General features: G+C 52.2%; 2 protein-coding genes across 2 annotated transcripts; both read right to left on the minus strand.

Annotated features, from left to right (window-relative positions):
• Positions 1-2,037: 2,037 nt before the first annotated feature.
• LOC127385361 (uncharacterized) lies at positions 2,038-5,302 on the minus strand. The gene is made up of 3 exons (XM_051621055.1): positions 5,215-5,302; positions 3,135-3,319; positions 2,038-2,928 (listed from the first exon to the last, which is right to left on the minus strand). Exons 1-3 carry the CDS (start codon positions 5,300-5,302, stop codon positions 2,077-2,079), a joined length of 1,125 nt encoding a protein of 374 aa, XP_051477015.1. The 3' UTR covers positions 2,038-2,076.
• A 5,314-nt stretch (positions 5,303-10,616) lies between these two features.
• SYT8 (synaptotagmin 8) lies at positions 10,617-15,028 on the minus strand. Its single transcript, XM_051621431.1, has 9 exons — positions 14,988-15,028; positions 13,334-13,468; positions 12,810-12,967; positions 12,575-12,670; positions 12,169-12,336; positions 11,784-11,951; positions 11,502-11,619; positions 10,945-11,078; positions 10,617-10,850 (listed from the first exon to the last, which is right to left on the minus strand). The coding sequence occupies exons 2-9, from the start codon at positions 13,449-13,451 to the stop codon at positions 10,617-10,619; spliced, it is 1,194 nt and encodes a 397-aa protein (XP_051477391.1). The 5' UTR covers positions 13,452-13,468; positions 14,988-15,028.
• Positions 15,029-16,866: the final 1,838 nt, after the last annotated feature.

The following is a 16,866-nucleotide window of genomic DNA, read 5'->3' on the forward strand; positions in this document are numbered from 1 at the left end:
TCCTCAGCAGAGGTTTTGGCTGGTTCTGCCCCCAGCTGGGCTCCCCTACAATGGCTGTGGGTCAGCACCTGGTGAAGGAGCCAGGCTTGGGAACAGCTGTAAATATGACAGCGCCATCCAACCCTCCTCCTCACTCACCTCCTGCACATCCATGTCCCCAGGGTGATGAGCTCTAATGGAGACAGGGATCTACAGCTCCAGGCAGACCTAGTAAATAGGGAGGTTAAACTCCAGCATCTTCTCCCCCCAGGAGCATCCCTTGCTGCAGCTGCTGAGGAAGACTCATTGGCAGAGGCACCACTGCACCCAGCACCCATCTCCCATCTGGAGATGTCTGGCAGGAGGAATGCCTGCTTGTCCCAGCTGAAGCCAGTTTCTCAGAAAACAAAAAAAAACCAACCAGACCAAAGCAAGCACACTTGCAGACAGACAGTAGCCACCCTCAACAGCCAACAGCAGAAATCACCCAGTCAGGGACAGCTTAGCAGCTTCACTTCTCCTCAGTCCCAACTCACAAGCCACGGTTGACTCCAGAGTTAAAAGGACTCTTTATTATTCTTGCAAAGTCTCTACAGCTGTTTTCTTTAGCTCCCTATGCAGCTATGCACATTCCAGCCACTGCTGGCCCACTGCTGCTCCAAAGAGTAACTCAGCTCTTGGTGGAGGGATAAAAACTGGGTTATCCATTCAAAAATTACCCACACCCAAAGAATCTCCTTCAGTCCTGTAAAATTAAGGCTTTCTGAACTTCCTGGAGTTCAGGCATGGAGCACAGCAAAAGAGATCAGCTCTCAGTTCAAGGCTTTGGATTATCACCTTGTGATAGGGAAGTGTTGGCCTGAAATAGTTGAATAAAGAAATAAAAAAAAATAAGTCCCATAAGCAAAATTTTAGCTAAAACATGTGTGTTTGTAGGATATGGAAAAAGTGGACAGTGAGGTGTGGTAATAGGGTGAGCAGAAGTTCTAGCCTCCAAGTCTGCATAAGGCTTTCTTTAGAGATGTCTTGCACAGAGGTTAAGCTGTAGAGCAGCATTCCCAAAAAAACAAAGAGGCTCCAGGCCTAGAATGTCATGAGGAAGAAACCCAGTGAGGACCAGGAAGAACAGAAAAATTAACATGTCTCTAAGTAGGAGCTATGGTTAACACCGAGAAAGACAGAAGTAGCAGTTTAAGTGTTTGAGTGATAAATGAACCAGTTCCTTGCAGAAAAACTCAAGCAAGACATAAGGAAGCTCCAGACAAGTCCTTCAGAGAGGTGCTCAGCTCTGTGAATATGAAGTATAAGTGGGGGCATTGCACAGGGGCCAGAAGTGGACACACCATTCACACATGGGTACCTTTCCTGTGAAGCAGATGACCTTGTTCCCTTCTCTTGTTTCCCTCCACTCATTTGTGAGGGATGGGCCATGAGTATGGCTCACCATTTCCAGAGCACTTTCACCAGCCTGCAAGGCCAGACACAGAGAAGGTTCTACAGGAGGTTCTGCTCTGTGCTTTAGAGAGACTCAGGTATGGCACCTCTGGGCCAGGCTAACCACCACATATTGGAAGGACTAGGCTGATGAATCCATGCAAGCTGTGCCTCATGGCATCTCCTACATCGTTACACCTTGCCTCCTCTTCAACATCCTACAAGCATAGAGTGGACAGGCACTACGGAATAACATGACACTACATCTTATTTTCAAGGATGACACTGTTAGCAAAAAAAAAAAAAGCCACCGGCTGAGCAGCAATTGAGCTCATGGTAAAAGCTCAGGCAGGACTCCTGAGCTAACTAGTGCCTGACTTCCCTTTGCTTTCCCAAGATCACATCAGAACTAAACAAAGCACGTTCTGCCCAGAACACTCCCTCTCCCTCCAGTGTATCCCTAGAAGAGCTCCCCATGTTCTATTTTAGATGACACCAGCCACGAGGAACTGCTACAAAGGCAGGCCATGGCTTTCCATCTGTGACAGTGCTGTCTTACCTCCTCCACAGCTACAGTCACCTCATTCACTCCCAAGATGGAGTTAAAGCTTTTGGCTTTTCCTCTTCAGAACCACTGCCAAACAACACAACCACCCTGTCTATTTAGCTCCATGCCATCTTCCTTGACAGGGAGTGCTTCAGGCACGTGATGTTGATGCCTCCAGGCTGCAGGGACATCTCCAAACCCACCAGGAGGTCCTGATGACACTCCTGGATGTTCAGTGGGTACCGTGCCCTCACAAACTCATAGGCTGCCAGCAGCCTCATGCTGTGCTTGACCATCAGGTATTGAATGACGCAAGTAGGACCTAGAGAGTAACCATCCCTGCAGTGGATGAGGACACGCTTCCCTTTCTCCAGTGAGGCTTCAATGCACTCGTTGATGTCCCGGAAGCAGGGTTGTCCCATTTTGTGGTGATCCCCACGGAGTGGAGCCTGAATGTCGACTTTGAGGCGTGACCAGCTGTGCCTGAACCCTCCCCTTCGGCACGTGCAGGGGATGATGCTCAGGCTGTGGTCGCTGGGCAGGCTGCTCATGTCAATGATGCTGTCGATGCTGTTGGTGCAGAGCGCCTGCCCGCTGTAGGCAGCGTTGAGGTTCCCCAGATAGATGCAGTCAGTTATCCGAGCGATGATGGGTCCCGTGAAGGGGAAGCAGGCAGGCTCTCCTGGTTTTGGACAAGTGGGCTCCTCACGATGTGGGTTCTTCTTCCAGCTCCCCCTGAGGGATTTCTTGGAGCTGGCATGGGGCAGGAGGCTGGAATTGAGCTTGGAGCCCCATGATGGCAGCGAGAAGACAGAGAAGCAGCTGGAGAGCTTGGCCTTGGATGGGGAGTCCACTGAACAGGGCAGGGGAGCAGCAGGGGTGGGACTAGATCTGAGGGCACAAGAATGGGATGCCCATGCCAGGGACCCCATGCTATGGGCTGTCCCTCCACTCTCAGCCTCTTCTATCTGCCAAAAAAAATGGACAGAACTGGTGAAACCAGAGTAACTCAGCTCTCCAGCTGCATGAGCAAGGAAGCAGGAGCTGGCAGCTGTCTTTGCACATGGTAGCACTTGGAGACACTAGAGGCCCTGAGGACATCGTACACAACGAGTCCTAATACCCAGCTATCCTGTTCCACTGGGACAGGCACAAACACACCATAAAGGCTCACCTGGACCTGCAGACAGCTTCGCCAGTCCTGGGGTGCCGACTTGCTGGAGTGGTCATCCCCTTCTGTGGAAGGCACTAAGCAGAGTGACTGGTGTGTCCTGCCGAGCTGCACAGCTATGGACACCACATCCCCACCCTTCTCTTTGTGTGCTTCACTTTCACTCATCACCAAGTTTGGACAAGAGCCTGTAGGAATAAAACAACTCCATGTGGACACGCACAAGTTGTCACATGCAGGTGCTTTCGATATAAACACAGGCTTTGAAGAGAAACAAGGTGTTTTAATGATCCCTTTCACTCCAGAGGGACACACTTTGGTGTGGGCTGCTGGAGGGGTTTGCAACCGAAGGGGTGAAAAGCAGCGGCAGGTTGAGGGCAAATAATAGAAAACCCCCCTGGATTAAGGGCCCTCAGTCCACAGAAGCATCTGGGAGTTTCAGTCTCCAGGAATGGAGAGGCTGTGTTCATAGCCAGGGTTAGGATCACTCAGCCTTGGGCACAGATCTAACTCCTCACAGGAGCTTTTCCCACTTCCACACAGGACACTTGGACCAGAAAGTGCTTCAGATCCTACCAAAACCCAGTGCTTTCTCCATGGCCCAGGCTGCACTGGGAGGGCCTCTGGAAAGCAAACAGCCAATACTTCTGCCCAGGCCTTCAGCAGCTGAGGTGATCCCTCCAGAATTCCCACCAAGCCTGCCCCTGGATAGTATTACTGCAGTGACCTGACACCTGATCACAGTCTTCCATGTGCCTGCATGTCCTCAAACCCTGCTAAAGACCAGGACATGATCCAGAAAATGTCTGGAGAACAGGCTGAGACCTCTGTGTGCTCAGATGACTACAGCTGCAACATGTCTTTCCTCTCAAAAGACCCTTCAGCCCTCCAGGCTCTCCGTGCTGAAATTAGTTTTTAAAAAGTGTCCATAGGGCTAAAAAAAAAAAAAAAAAAAGGAATAAAGCACAAAGCTCTCCTCTCCCCAAGGTCAGTGACTGCCCTACAAACTGGTGGCCACATATGGAATCATTCTCCAGAAATTATCCATTTCAAGCTCACTTGCTTTTTTTATAAAAAAAGCTGGGAGCTGCAAAGTCCCTCAGCAGCTTCACCTACCTACCTGCACAACACTGAGAGTGTGCCATGGGAGAATACATCTGAAAGGCAATGGGCCTCTGGAAGGTCTTCTGAAGGTGCTTTGCCATCAGATCTGGGAAGGAAGGGCTGAGCTCAGACTAGGAGAGGGCTGAGCCAGAAAAACTCAAACCCCAACCCTGCTGAGCATTTTTCAACACCATCCCCCATGCTGCTTACTTCAGGGTGCATCTCAGACAGGAGTCTTCCCCTATGGAGCCAGAACTGAGTTTAGCACGATGTCAGGGGTGGTGTGAGATGAGTGCAACAAAAGCAGAGAGACTTTCAGAGGATTTTGTTTCTGGCCTTTGCAGATGTGAACACATCCTTTGTCACATTCACAGTAAAGGTCCCCACTAGTTTTTTACAACACCAAGGCCAACTGGGCCCTTCATGACATCTTTCATGCCAAAATTCAGGCTCCTATGTCAAAACTGCTCTGACTTTTAAGTTAAAAGGAAAACGCTCTCTATCCAGGGCAAACTCAGCTGCTGACTGGGCAGAAGCCTTCAGCTGAGCCAGCCACCTCCTTCACAGGTGATGAGCAGAACTGGCTCTTCCAAGGGAGCAATTCATCTCATCCTAAACAAACTATGAATGTGCCTGTTTTCCACTGAGAGCTTGTTGTCCCAGATAACTGCCTCAGACATGGACATCTTGAACATCCATGTTTATAGGCAGGGTGATGAAACACTTGTTTGCAAATCTACCATCTTTCTAGGCTCTGCTCACAGAACTTAAGATATGGGTTGGTGTGTTTGCCAGTCAAGACCTCATTTCAGCTCAGTTGAACTCCTTATTCCTAACTGACTTTGCGATTGTTTCCATTTAAATTGAACTGCAGTAAGTGCCCACAGGGGTTTAATCACCTTTGTGTGAAGTTAGCAAGGCTGAGAAATCCCCATCTTGTTGACATGCAGCAGGTCATCACAGAGGGGCATCCACTCACCTGTAATGCCAATTTTCCTGGGGAGGCACCTTTTGCCCAGCAACGTGACAGCGATGAAATCCTTGTGCTGCTTCTCCCCTGGCTCCATCCTGCCAAGACCTGAAATACAGAGAAATCTAAGGTTTGTGGATTTTCTAGGTCTGCCCACCGAGTTCAAATGGAAGGAGCCATCAGGGAGCATCTTGGGGCACTGTTATCAGCCCTGCTCCTTGGACAGGACTGTTTGGGGCAGGAGGCTACAACCCCACGAGGGAAACCCTCCTCCGTTTCTACCCACGGCAGTGAAAGTTGCACTAGCGTGTAAAGTGGCCCTAAAAACACCATGTCACCAGTCTGATCCAAAGGCAAAACAAGCCCAGTCCGGAGCAGGAACAGTCCTAGATGTGAGACCTCCAGCAGCAGCTGGGGCAGGGGCAAGGGGGCAGAGAAAAGGTTGCAAAGAGGTAGAGGCAGGGGAAAGGAGGTGGGGGAAAGGGAGCAGAAAAAAAGGGGGGGAAAGGTAAGAAAAATGGTTAAGGAAAGGAGAGAAGACTACAGCTCATTGCCTCTCTCTGAGAAACCGAAAGTGACATCCACAGCGCACTGGGCCAAGAGGAAACAGCCACCCCGCGAGGCAGCAGCCCACCAGCTCGGAGCCCCCTCCCGCTCCCAGCTCCAGCACAAAGCCCCCGTCCCCTCCCTTCCCGTGCACCTCCCCCAGAGACCCCAGCACCCAGGCACAACCTCTCCCCTCTGCCCCTTTCCCACCGGTGCCCAGCAGGGACGGGCTTTCCCGGCACCCCTTCCCGGCACCCCCCGTTCCCTCCGGAGTTTCCCAGAGGCCACTTGGCCGCCCGCAGCCGCCCCTCCCACCCTGCATCGCGCAGGACCCTTCGGCAAAGTTCCTTTCCCCCGCCCCGCGGTGCTTCCCGGCGGCGAGGGCAGCGAGGGAGCGCCGGGGGCTGCCCCTGTGTCCCCGGGCAGCGCTCCCCGGGAGCGGGCAGCGGGCTGGGCAAGCGGGGAGACGGAGTTTCAGTTAGATGCCGTATCTGGAGTATTGTGTCCAGTTCTGGGCCCCTCCGTTCAAGAAGGACAGGGGACTGCTTGAAAGAGTCCAGCGCAGAGCCACAAAAATGATGAAGGGAGTGGAACATCTCCCTTGTGAGGAAAGGCTGAGGGAGCTGGGTCTGTTTAGCTGGAGAAAAGGAGACTGAGGGGTGACCTCATCAGTGTTTACAAATATGTTAAGGGGAAGTGTCAGGATGATGGAGCCAGGCTTTTTTCAGTGATGTCTAGTGATAGGACAAAGGGCAGTGGGTGCAAACTGGAACATAGGAGGTTCCATGTAAATATCAGAAAAAACTTTGCTGTGAGAGTGACAGCCCAGAGAGGTTGTGGAGTCTCCTTGGCTGGAGACATTCAAAACCTGCCTGGACGCCTTCCTGTGTGATGTGCTCTAGGTGACCCTGCTCTGGCAGGGGGGTTGGACTAGATGATCTTTCGAGGTCCCTTCCAACCTCTAAGATTCTGTGATTCTGTGAAGCGTGGCCCCGGGCAGGCGGCAGGGCGAGGTTGGCTGTAGCTCCCGCCTCTCGCCTCGCCTCCCCCTGCTCCGGCTTGGGGTACCGGCTTTTCCCCCCTCCAGCTGGCGACCCTTGCTCGGGGCCTCCATCCGTCGTTGCCCGTTCTCCTCTTTTTGGACCCATGCTCCTTTGCCAGAGCTTGGAACAAGAGCCGAGCATCCCAGCGCTTTGCCTCTGGAGTTGGAGTCTGGAGGCACCCTGGTCTCACTTCCCCACCTCCTGCAGCGCTGGAAAAGAAATTGCTGCAAACCTGCATAAGAATCTGCAAATGCAGGAGCTGGGACTTTTAAAAAGAAATTGTTGCATGGCAAAGTACACATTTTGCCATGAAATAGCGAGACATTATGATGCTACTTATTGAATATTTATCAAATGGGTATGCTTGCTCCTTGTGAGAAAAGCTTAGACACTCTCCAGCTCTCAAAAACTGTAAGACTAGCCAAAAAATCTGTGGCTGGAGGACAGCCAAGCACATACCCAGGCTGAATGATGCCAGCCCGTAATAGTTTTTGTCTCACAGCAGATGACTGGCAACAAGCATATAAGCAGCTCAGCCTTCTCCTGGTGTGGCTCTCCTGTTTGATTTCCAGAAGTGCATGAATAAATACTGTAAAAATCACTGAATGAGGGAAAAATTCACTTTGGGAGGGACTTCTGGAGGTCAGAAGTCTTGGATCTGGATGTAAATAATTGAGATTATGAATCTTAATAATACCAAGTACCTCTATTTTATGTACTTCTTGTCTCCTGTAACAGACCTCAGCCTGGCCCAAGCCCTGCTCTTTTGTCTTGCCACAAAACCTTCAAAGCTAGTTGTAATTAAATGCAGAGGGACTGCTCCTTCTGTGAAGCAGAGGAATAAACTCCCTATTTGCTGCCCGGGTACAATGGACTGGGCAGACTGGCTTTGGACACCTGCTTTTGTCCCCTTCAAGCCACCTTTTGCCCCTATGGTGCAGGAACAGGCACAAGCTGGCTCCTTCCACCCAGAAAAAGCTACCTGGACACCCCCAGCATTGCCACACGTGTGTCAGCCAGCTCTGTGGCAATGGGAACAGGCTTTCACCACAGCATCACAGCTTTCTCTCCCAGTCACGCACATTCCATCTCCAGAAGCAGAAATCTTGGCTGGTGAAGCTCTTACAGAGGCCACAGACCAGATGACACAGACCCAGTTTGAAGCACGTACCGGCCCTGCCCTCTAGATGCAGACAGGGGAAATCAGCACAGACACAAACTGAGGGGGATTGGTTTCCCCCTCGTTGACTTCTCGCATCTTCCACCAGGGGAATCATCCTGCTATGGGCCCACGGGAAGCACCAGTCAGGCAAGAGATGCTCAGACGTTTCACCTTCGCAGATGAGGGGCAACTGGCCTTGTCAAGGCCAAAAAGAGCATGAAAACTACATGTTTGCATAAGAGACAGGGCTGTCCTCCTTCCATGAACAAGCTCCCAAGAGGGCTGCATTCACTTTGGGTGAAATAAGCCACAAAATGAAGCCCAGCTCCACCAGATCTGCTTCAAACAGCTACCAGCATATTCAAAAAGGATCCTGTAGGATCAGGAGGAGATCACTTAAAGCGTTGCTGAAAGACCATGAGGCAAATTTTGAAGGAAAAGCAAAGATGGAGGAAGAAAGCAGCCTTGGTGGTGCATTAAAAACTGGAGCTGGATGGACATCATCCACACCCACTTGCCTCTCCCTCTTGAGCAAACAAATCAGTTTGCTGTGTTATGTAGCACAAAGGCTCAGCCCAAGCTGGCTGGAGCTGGCCCACATGGGTACTTGCTTCCTGGTTCCCCAGCTTTGCCCCAAAAAGCACCACAGGCTTCCTGCACCAGCTCTGCTCATCCAGGACTGTGCCTGTGATACAGGTCTGAGTGGGGCCAAAGCTGGAGAGAGGAGCAGTGGTATTGGGAATAAAGTTTCTCAAGGAGGGAATGTCCCTGGACCTTCTTCAGTCACATCTGTTTTGCTACTTAAAATGCATGTGTTTTCATGCCTGGCTTCATAAATTATGCAGTGAACCTCAATGCCATGACTTCAAAAAAGGAACACACATACACACTGTTTCCCCCTCCTTCCCCAGACATCCAGAAGTCCTTCTGGGTCCTGCATGGTTCTATGTCACCACACAGTCTTACCAAAAAACAACTTGGAGATGGATTTGGGACCTCAAACCAAACTAAGAGATGTTCCCTCCCGCACAGCCCATTCCAACCTGATTTAAAGCTAAGATTGAAGGTTGAGACTTTAAAGCATCCCATTACAAGTCTTTTCTCAGGTGACTGATTTCTTCCTCCATCTCATTAGCAGCCTTCAGCAGATGCTATTTCCCCAGCACTTGACTTGTTAAAGCCATCTTGAAACTACCCTGTCATTTCTCCCCTCATCACGTCCACGGCGAAGCCTGGAGAATATTTTTCAGGAAGCAGATGCAGCAGCTTTTTATAGTTAAGCCTAGATCATTAATCTCTATGAAGAGTTTTCATAATCTTCCTCAGCTTCACCATGTTTGTTTAACTCTCAGATGGTCGCTCTGTGCAGCTCTGAGTAATTGCAGATTAACTGCTTTTCAATATTAATGTCTCTTCATTAACATGCCAGGCTCTCTCCCCTCCAGAGCCCAGGCAATAGCTATTATTATTATATTCTCCTTTTGTCTTTTGGTCAAAAATACAATTATATGAGCCCAAATCTTCCATGTTCTGTGGCTGCTTTGTAGCAGAAGTATTTCAGAGCAAGGTCAATTCTATCCTCTAGCCAAATGCAGAGAGCTTCCTCACATAGATGGCTCAGAGGAGCTGCTCCTAAGCCACCCCAAACTGCAGTGTACTCAAGGACAGGTAGGGATAGTGGCACCTCACCTATGTCCTCACCCTTCTCTTTACTTATGTACCTCCATCCCAAGGCCCCATGAAGCAGGGCAGGGCAGGACACATGGCCACAGAAACCTCCCAGATCACATGAAACCTGCCCAGAAGTGACGTGAGGGCTGCAACCCAGCCTTCATCAGAGTTGTGTGATCTGATCATGGCATGAAAGTGAGAGCCTCAGTCCCTCCACCCTGGCAGCACGTCAAAGTGCCAGGGGGGCAAACCTTGCTGCACCAGCACAGTAGAACCACACAGGGTGGATGGAGCCAACACTGGATTTCATCATCTGCATGGTCTGTGGGGATGGTCACTGGTAAGTCCCATCCTCTGAGTGACACGTTGGGGTGCACAAGTCAGCACAGACTGGGAATGGGCTAAGAGTGAAGCAAAATCAGCCATAGACAACCAGTGGCTGATTTTGCTGTCTCATTTAGACTCTAACCAGGACACATATCATGTTTATAATAGAGGCACAGGAGAGGTAGCCAACACCTTCCTCACCAGCTCATCCTCTTTCTCTCCTCTCAAGCCTCAGGCTGCTTCCAGATCTTGGTGTCATTTAAAAGTCTCCCCAGGACACATAAGAACTTCCTAGGAACTCACCCTCTGCAGATTTACACACAACCAAAGAAAATGCCCACCCCAAACTGCTGGCACATTAATTCTCTGCTTTAAAAATATCAACAGACTCAGTGTTTTTGCATGAGTTTGAAGCTCTGTGTATTTGTCCCCTCGGCCCACGAGTGGCTAGGATGAGCTGTCCTCTCCAGCATCCTCTGCTCTACATCCAGCCTTGCTCTGAGTTGCCAAATCAGGCATTACACCAGCAGCCAGATCATCTCTTGGCCAAAAAGAGCACCCAGTCCCCTATCTGCCAACAATGAGCTGGATCGACATGCTAGTTGCTTCTGAGCAGAAGCCACTCATCCCTCTGCAAGCCCTCAAGTCCTTGAGCCCCCAAACTATCTGGAGGGCAAGGGCAGCTTGAGGTGGGACTTCAGCCCCAGGGTTTTGTCGACCACATCCGGGGGCTGCAGGCTGTGCCACTGTGCGAGGGGCCGGCGTGGGTTGGACAGCATGTCAGACCAGTGCCGCAGCTGGTTGCCTGTAGCCCGGCAGCCCAGGAAGAGTTTGCCAATGGGCTCATTCTTGGTCACTCTGTCATGATCCCAGACGGAGATGACCACATCCACGTTCTGGGGTGGTGGAAAACAAGAAAGAAGAGGGTCAGCAGGAAGGGGCTTGCTGCACTGGGGACCCACTCTGCACTGGTGCTGCAGGGAAACCCACCTGGATCTGATTGAAAGGCACTTCAAAAACAAACTCCTCGTTGAAGTAAGGGCTTAAGGTGTTTTTCTTTATGCTTGTCATCTTCTTCTTCCATTTCTTCCTGTTCAGGATGAGATGCACCTTAACAAAAGGATCTGAGGAGAGAAAGGACATGGCTGGCACAAGTGACAATTTTCACTGAGGAGCTCAGCCACAAAACAGATTCCCTGGGCCATTCCCAAGCAGAGCAAGGCATCCTGCTTGTCACTCCCCATGGTGAATATCTACCCTTCTTTTTCTTGTCAGCCACCCCAGAGATCACTTCCTCCTGCATCCTCCTTCCACAAGCTGCCTATATCATCCAGCCATGACACCTCCTCCTGGGAGATATCTCCAGTTCTGCCCAAAGCTGGAGTATCTCTGCTGGGGAAGCTAGGAGCTGGCCACAGGCTAGGTATGGTGGTGGAACGCAGAAGCAGGTCTCTGCACCGAGAGCTTTCAAGGCTTTGCAGCTCTGGGTGCCATTGTCAAGGCCTGAGCAGGGATAGGGAGATCTGAGCATGAGCAGCCCTGCTGACCTGAGAGCCCATGGGAGTCCATCCGCTTCAGCTTCCTGGCTTCCAGGATAAGCACTGTTAGCTTGCTGGTGCTGGGGACGTAGCGCAGAGAGAAGCAGATTTCACCCAGCTGCTCTTCCTGATGGAGAGATGCCAGCAGTGAGCACCAGGCAAAGGAGTCAGCTCACCTGGGGATGGAGCACCAGGCTGGAACCCAAAGGGCTTCTTCTTGGGGTGGTGACAAGCAAAGCAAAAGCAACAGTGCATGCCTCCTGGCAGAGTTTCCCTCCCACAAGGACCAACCTCCACTTTACTGGCTGCCACAAGATCGCTCCACTGCTCAATGACATGCTGCAGGCTGACACTAGCCAGGGGTAGGCGGACCTCGCCAATGATGTCATGCTTGGTGAAGCGGTTGAAGTCATAGATCTGCATCACCAGTGTGGATTCAGGCACCTCTGCCTGGGGTACCTGCAGAAGAGGATCCAAAAGATCAGACTCACTCCTTGGTGGCCACCCAGCCCGATGGGATGGAGTAGCAGATGCAACAACAGGTCTTTCTCTCTGGTACTTCCCCATTCTGGTGGCAAAGGCATCTCCCTGCCTGTAAAGGCTTGTGTCTGGGGAGCAGTGGCCAGGCAACCATGTTGGCAGGACCATAAAACTATCATCAGCTGTAGTTTCCTACCTGGAAAGTAAAGCTCTCATTGAAGACAGGATTCAAGGTCTTGCGGTAAACCTTGGTCTCATACTTCTTCTTCACATCAGACGTCAAGTAGACAATCACGTACGGATCGGATGTGCCTCCGCTATCCATAGCCTTCAGCTCAGCTGCCTGCTTCACACCGACTTTCAGCTTAAAAGGAGTGATGCACAAGGTCACCAGGTGGAAGAGGATGGGGCCAGATGACCAGGGACTCAGTGGGAAGCAAGGGAATGCAGCAGGGAGGATGCTTCCATGCCACATGGGCAAGACAGGCAGTGGGGGGAGGGGGAAGTGCAAGAGGGTATGGTCCACCTCAGTGGGCAGCAAAGAGGGACCATGCAAGAGCAAAGCCTTTTCCCTGCTGTGCTGTGGCCATGAGCATCCCCACCTCCTGCACACGGAAGTTGTATTCCAGGGAATACTGCAGCTTTCCTCTTCCTGTCTGCCCCACATCCTGCTCTAGGTCCTCCATCTCGGGCTGGACCTGCAGCAGAAAGCAGCACTACTGTCGTGACATGCTCAGCCACATCCCTGGCTGTTCTGTGCTCTCCCAAAACCAGGCAGCACGACAGCAAACCTCTCAGGCAGGAGGGAGGTGGGGGAGAGAGGTAAGCAGGACATACCAGGCTGGCCGTGGTAGAGCCACTGACAGCATGCAAGCTGACTCTCTCCTTCTTCTTGGGCTTCTTCTTGCCACAGCAGCACCTGATGATGCAGATGAGGAAGAGGAGGAGGAGAACAGCCACTGCCACAGCCACAGCGATGAGTGCCCATTTGGGTACTGGTGCAATGTTCAGAGAGTGGAGATGGACAGAAGAGTTCAACCCAAGCAAAAACATGCAGAGTGCATTTAAACCCCTTTCTAGTGCTTCAGCATTAAGGAGTGGTACTTTCAAAATTGGCCCTATAATCCTGGACAGGTCCCATGCAGAGAGACTGCAGCTGGAGACCATGGCCCAAACAGGCAGCAAGGATGCCCTGCACTCCCTGAGTGGTGCAGTACCGCTCTGCAGCATCCCCAGCCCAACAGACCCCACTGGAAAAAGGGATTTGAATGGAGGAGAAATGGAAACGAAGCCTCATAGTCTGGCATCCCCCCCTTGGATAACAGAGCCCAAGAGAGTGGGGCAATCACAGCCCTACTCACGTGGAATCCGGCTAAGCCAGCTGCCCAGGAAGCCCTGCCGAGCCGTGGTGGTGACAGCCGCGGGGCTGCTGGTGAGTGGGGAGCCTGTCACCCTGTCTTTCCTGGCTGCCACTGCCATGGCTAAGCTGAAGTGACCTGGGGATGCAAGCAAAAGCAACAGGGTAGGGATTTCCTTTCCAGTAGTAGGTGTGCTGACAGTGGCCTAGGACTTTAATAGAGCAACACAATTAAAACATAGAGCCCAGAGTAAGTATTTAGGGCTTGGCCACTTGGGCAATGAAGTGTGAAATGAAGCTGGAGGGAGCCCCAGGCAGGAAGGGCTCTGCGCCAGCCAGCCCCTTGCCTATGGGCTTTTCATTTGGATCGTTGCAAACCTGCCTTCAGAAAGGGGAGGGAGTGGGGGAATGGATTAGGGAGTTTTCCCTTGTTTTTGCAAAGAGGAATAACTTGGTTGTAGGGGGGGGAAAAACAAGAGCTTTTTCTTCCTTGCTCCTCCCTGACCAGGGAGCTGACCTCAGCAAGGGTTTGCTCAGCCCCAGGCAAGCCCCACCTTTAGCTAACACAATTTTTCGGCTATTTTTCCCCCTGTCTCAGGGCTGAGGAGCAGGAGGGTTTGCTCCTGGGCTTGCAGTGCGACTGGTGCCCATACTGCAGGTGGCAGTGGTGCTGTCAGGCTGGGCTCACGCCGGCTCAAACTTTGCATAATCCCGACCCTGACAGGCTTAAGGCAACACTGACAAGCTTAAGCGACGGCTTCAAATTTAAAGCAGAATGGTTTTTCATTACTGCTGTCCCCATAGCAAGGCTCTTATTCTAGCATGAACGCTTCCTCATAGCCAAAACGTCCTTCTTGCCTCCTTTCAGGTGAGGGGCAGCAGCAGGAGAGGTGTGCCAGGAGCAGGGCTGCACGGCGCTGGCGCGGTGACGGAGGCTGGCGGGTATGTGCCTGTTTGCCTTGGCTGCCCCAGCCGCCTGTCCCACGTCCGAGACTGCTCCTGCCTCGCTCTGCCTTCCCTCTGCCCACAGTGAACCCACAGTGCAGGGCCATGGCTCCTTGCACGGGGAACCTCCTGGGTGAAACCACCTCTGTGCCTCCCTCTGCTGAGCCTACAAAGCCAGCAAGAGCCTTTAATTCCAACAGTGGGGTTTGCCACGTGTGGGAATACAGATGGAAGAATATGGGAATTGCTGTCATCCCTGTGTCATCATCGCTGGGGCAATGAGGTGCAGGTTAAGTGACTTGCCCAGGACCACCTGCAGCTTTAATGACAAGTTTCTCCTGTCACCACACATGGAAATTGGTGGCTGGTGACATGTCTATGATATTATGGAGGTGCTGGACTGCGGCTTTGGGCTGTAGCGGTGGATTAGGTGAATGAGTGAATTAGCACCTTTTTGCTGCCAGAGCTCTATGAGCTGTATCACATTCATCTGACATTGGCCATGGTTTAAAAAGGAACCTCACCCATGGGGTGACCTGAGCTGCTGTTCTGGGGACAATGGGGGCAGCCCTGCTGCAGTCTGGCAGAGGCAGCACAGCCTCAGTAGGCTTTGCAGGAAGCATTGGAGCATCCCTGCTCCTGGAAAAGGGGCTGGGGCAGCCCTGTTTCTCACTCCCACCTTGTACTGACCAGCCTCCCGAAACTGGACTTACCGATGCGTCTCCTTCCAAGCCTCAGTCTGCCTTTCCAATGGTGTGGGCTTCTGGTCCAGCCGTGCGTGGCAGGGACATCCTGCAGGGTGAGACGGGGCCCTGGCAGGCACAGAGCCGAGGGGGCAGCAGGGACAGTGGCTGCACAGCACAGCTGAAACAGGAAAGTCTGCTTTGCCAGCCCAGGAACCAGGCGGCCCCAGCAGCTCTGCTGGCCCCACCTTGCCACTGACCAAAGCAGTGCTCGCGCAGGCAGAAAGCAAGCAGGGAACTCCCTTGCCGTACCAGGAAGCAAAACCTGCCCTCCTGCCTGCAGGAAGCCAGCAGGCATCACTGCCCAGTTCTGTGCCCTAGCAAACTCACTTCTTCAAGTTATCTCTGCAGCAATGCTGGGTTGGACTGTGTGGCTGCAGGCACTTAGTACAAGGGGACAAAAACCTGCAAGGGGGTGGATACTTGCAAGTTAGCAGGTCCACGGCTGCATCTATTTCTGGTAAGCTCTGCACCCAGGGAGCCCAGCTCATTGGCCTGCAGGGCCATGTGGTGGTTTGATGCACCATGTGAGGGCCTGGGAAATGTGTGCAGTGTGGGGATGAACAGGGATGCTGAGCTCCAACATGGCAGGGAGGACAGATCAGGTGGAGGGCCACTGCTTGGGTGGCTCCATTCTCTACTGCCAACAGGAGCAGCACTGGGAGCATGGCCAGGAACAATTTCACCGGCATCCCTGTCACATTATATTTATGTTTGCACACTTCTTCCCTTGCTGACAATTCAGCAAAGTCAGCCCAAATTTTGCTTTGTCATTGCAGAAGTTTGGGGTGGAAGCAGGGAGTGATGCCACAGGTGCCTGATGGCTGACACTGATGTAAGGTGAGAGGGCCCAGAAAACAGACCCGTCCCAGCTCTGCCCAGCCTCTCCAGCTCATAGGCCCTGTCAGATTTTCCTGTGGCCACTGAGACACTGCTACATCAAGGCATGGTGCCCAGCCATGTGGGAGGTGCTGGGGCTGCCTCTCAGCCACCTGAAACACAGCCCCACTGCAAATGGCCTGCGCTCCTGCTGCTCAAAGGAAAAGCATCGCTTCCAGGCACAGGAGATGCCACACGAATGATGCTGCAGGAAATTCAGGCGAGGGTACATAGAAACCAAAACACTTTTCAGTGTTTTCAGTCTGAACTGGAAGTCCCACAGCGTGCACAGGAGAAATACATAGCAGGGGCAGGGGGAAAAGGGAACATGCTCAACAAAATCTCTCAGGGAAAGGGGGTTTGCGCACACATGCTAAAGGCTGATCTCATCGACCAAGTGGAGATCAGGGATGAGTGGTGTTCCTCAAGGGTTGGTAGCGCGACTTGCGCTGTTTAACATCTTTGTTGGTGACATGGACAGTGGGCCTGAGTGCACCCTCAGCAAGTTTGCTGATGACACCAAGCTGTGTGGTGCACTAGACACAGACACAGTGGAGGGCAGGGATGCCATCCAGAGGGACCTTGACAGTCTTGAGAGGTGGGCCTGTGCAAACCACATGAAGTTCAACAAGGCCAAGCGCAAGGTCCTGCGCATTGGGTTGGGACAATCCTAAGCACAAATACAGACTGGGTGGAGAAACGATCGAGAACAGCCCTGAGGAGGACTTGGGAGGTGTTAGTTGAGGAGAAGCTCAACATGAGCCAGCGATGTGCACTTGCAGCCCAAAGTCAACCGTGCCCTAGGCTGTATCAAAAGAAGTGTGGCCAGCAAGTCAAGGGAGGTGATTCTTCCCCTCTACTCTGCCCTCGTGAGACCCCACCTGGAGTGCTGTGTCCAGTTCTGGGGCACCCAACTTAAGGAGGACATGGAGCTGTTGGAGTGAGTCCACAGGAGGGCCATGGAGATGAT

This window comes from Apus apus, chromosome 5 (genome assembly GCF_020740795.1).
Source record: "Apus apus isolate bApuApu2 chromosome 5, bApuApu2.pri.cur, whole genome shotgun sequence".
NCBI lineage: Eukaryota > Metazoa > Chordata > Aves > Apodiformes > Apodidae > Apus > Apus apus.

Excerpts from the sequence above, each read along its gene's own strand:
- LOC127385361 (XM_051621055.1), bottom strand. The coding sequence starts at position 5,302 with ATGGAGCCAGGGGAGAAGCAGCACAAGGATTTCATCGCTGTCACGTTG. Across the intron at positions 3,320-5,214 it reads CAGGAAAATTGGCATTACAG|GCTCTTGTCCAAACTTGGTG; the intron begins GTGAGTGGATGC and ends TTATTCCTACAG. Across the intron at positions 2,929-3,134 it reads GAAGCTGTCTGCAGGTCCAG|ATAGAAGAGGCTGAGAGTGG; the intron begins GTGAGCCTTTAT and ends TTTTTTTGGCAG.
- SYT8 (XM_051621431.1), bottom strand. The coding sequence starts at position 13,451 with ATGGCAGTGGCAGCCAGGAAAGACAGGGTGACAGGCTCCCCACTCACC. Across the intron at positions 12,968-13,333 it reads CTGGCTTAGCCGGATTCCAC|TACCCAAATGGGCACTCATC; the intron begins GTGAGTAGGGCT and ends ACATTGCACCAG. Across the intron at positions 12,337-12,574 it reads ACAACTTCCGTGTGCAGGAG|CTGAAAGTCGGTGTGAAGCA; the intron begins GTGGGGATGCTC and ends ACTCCTTTTAAG.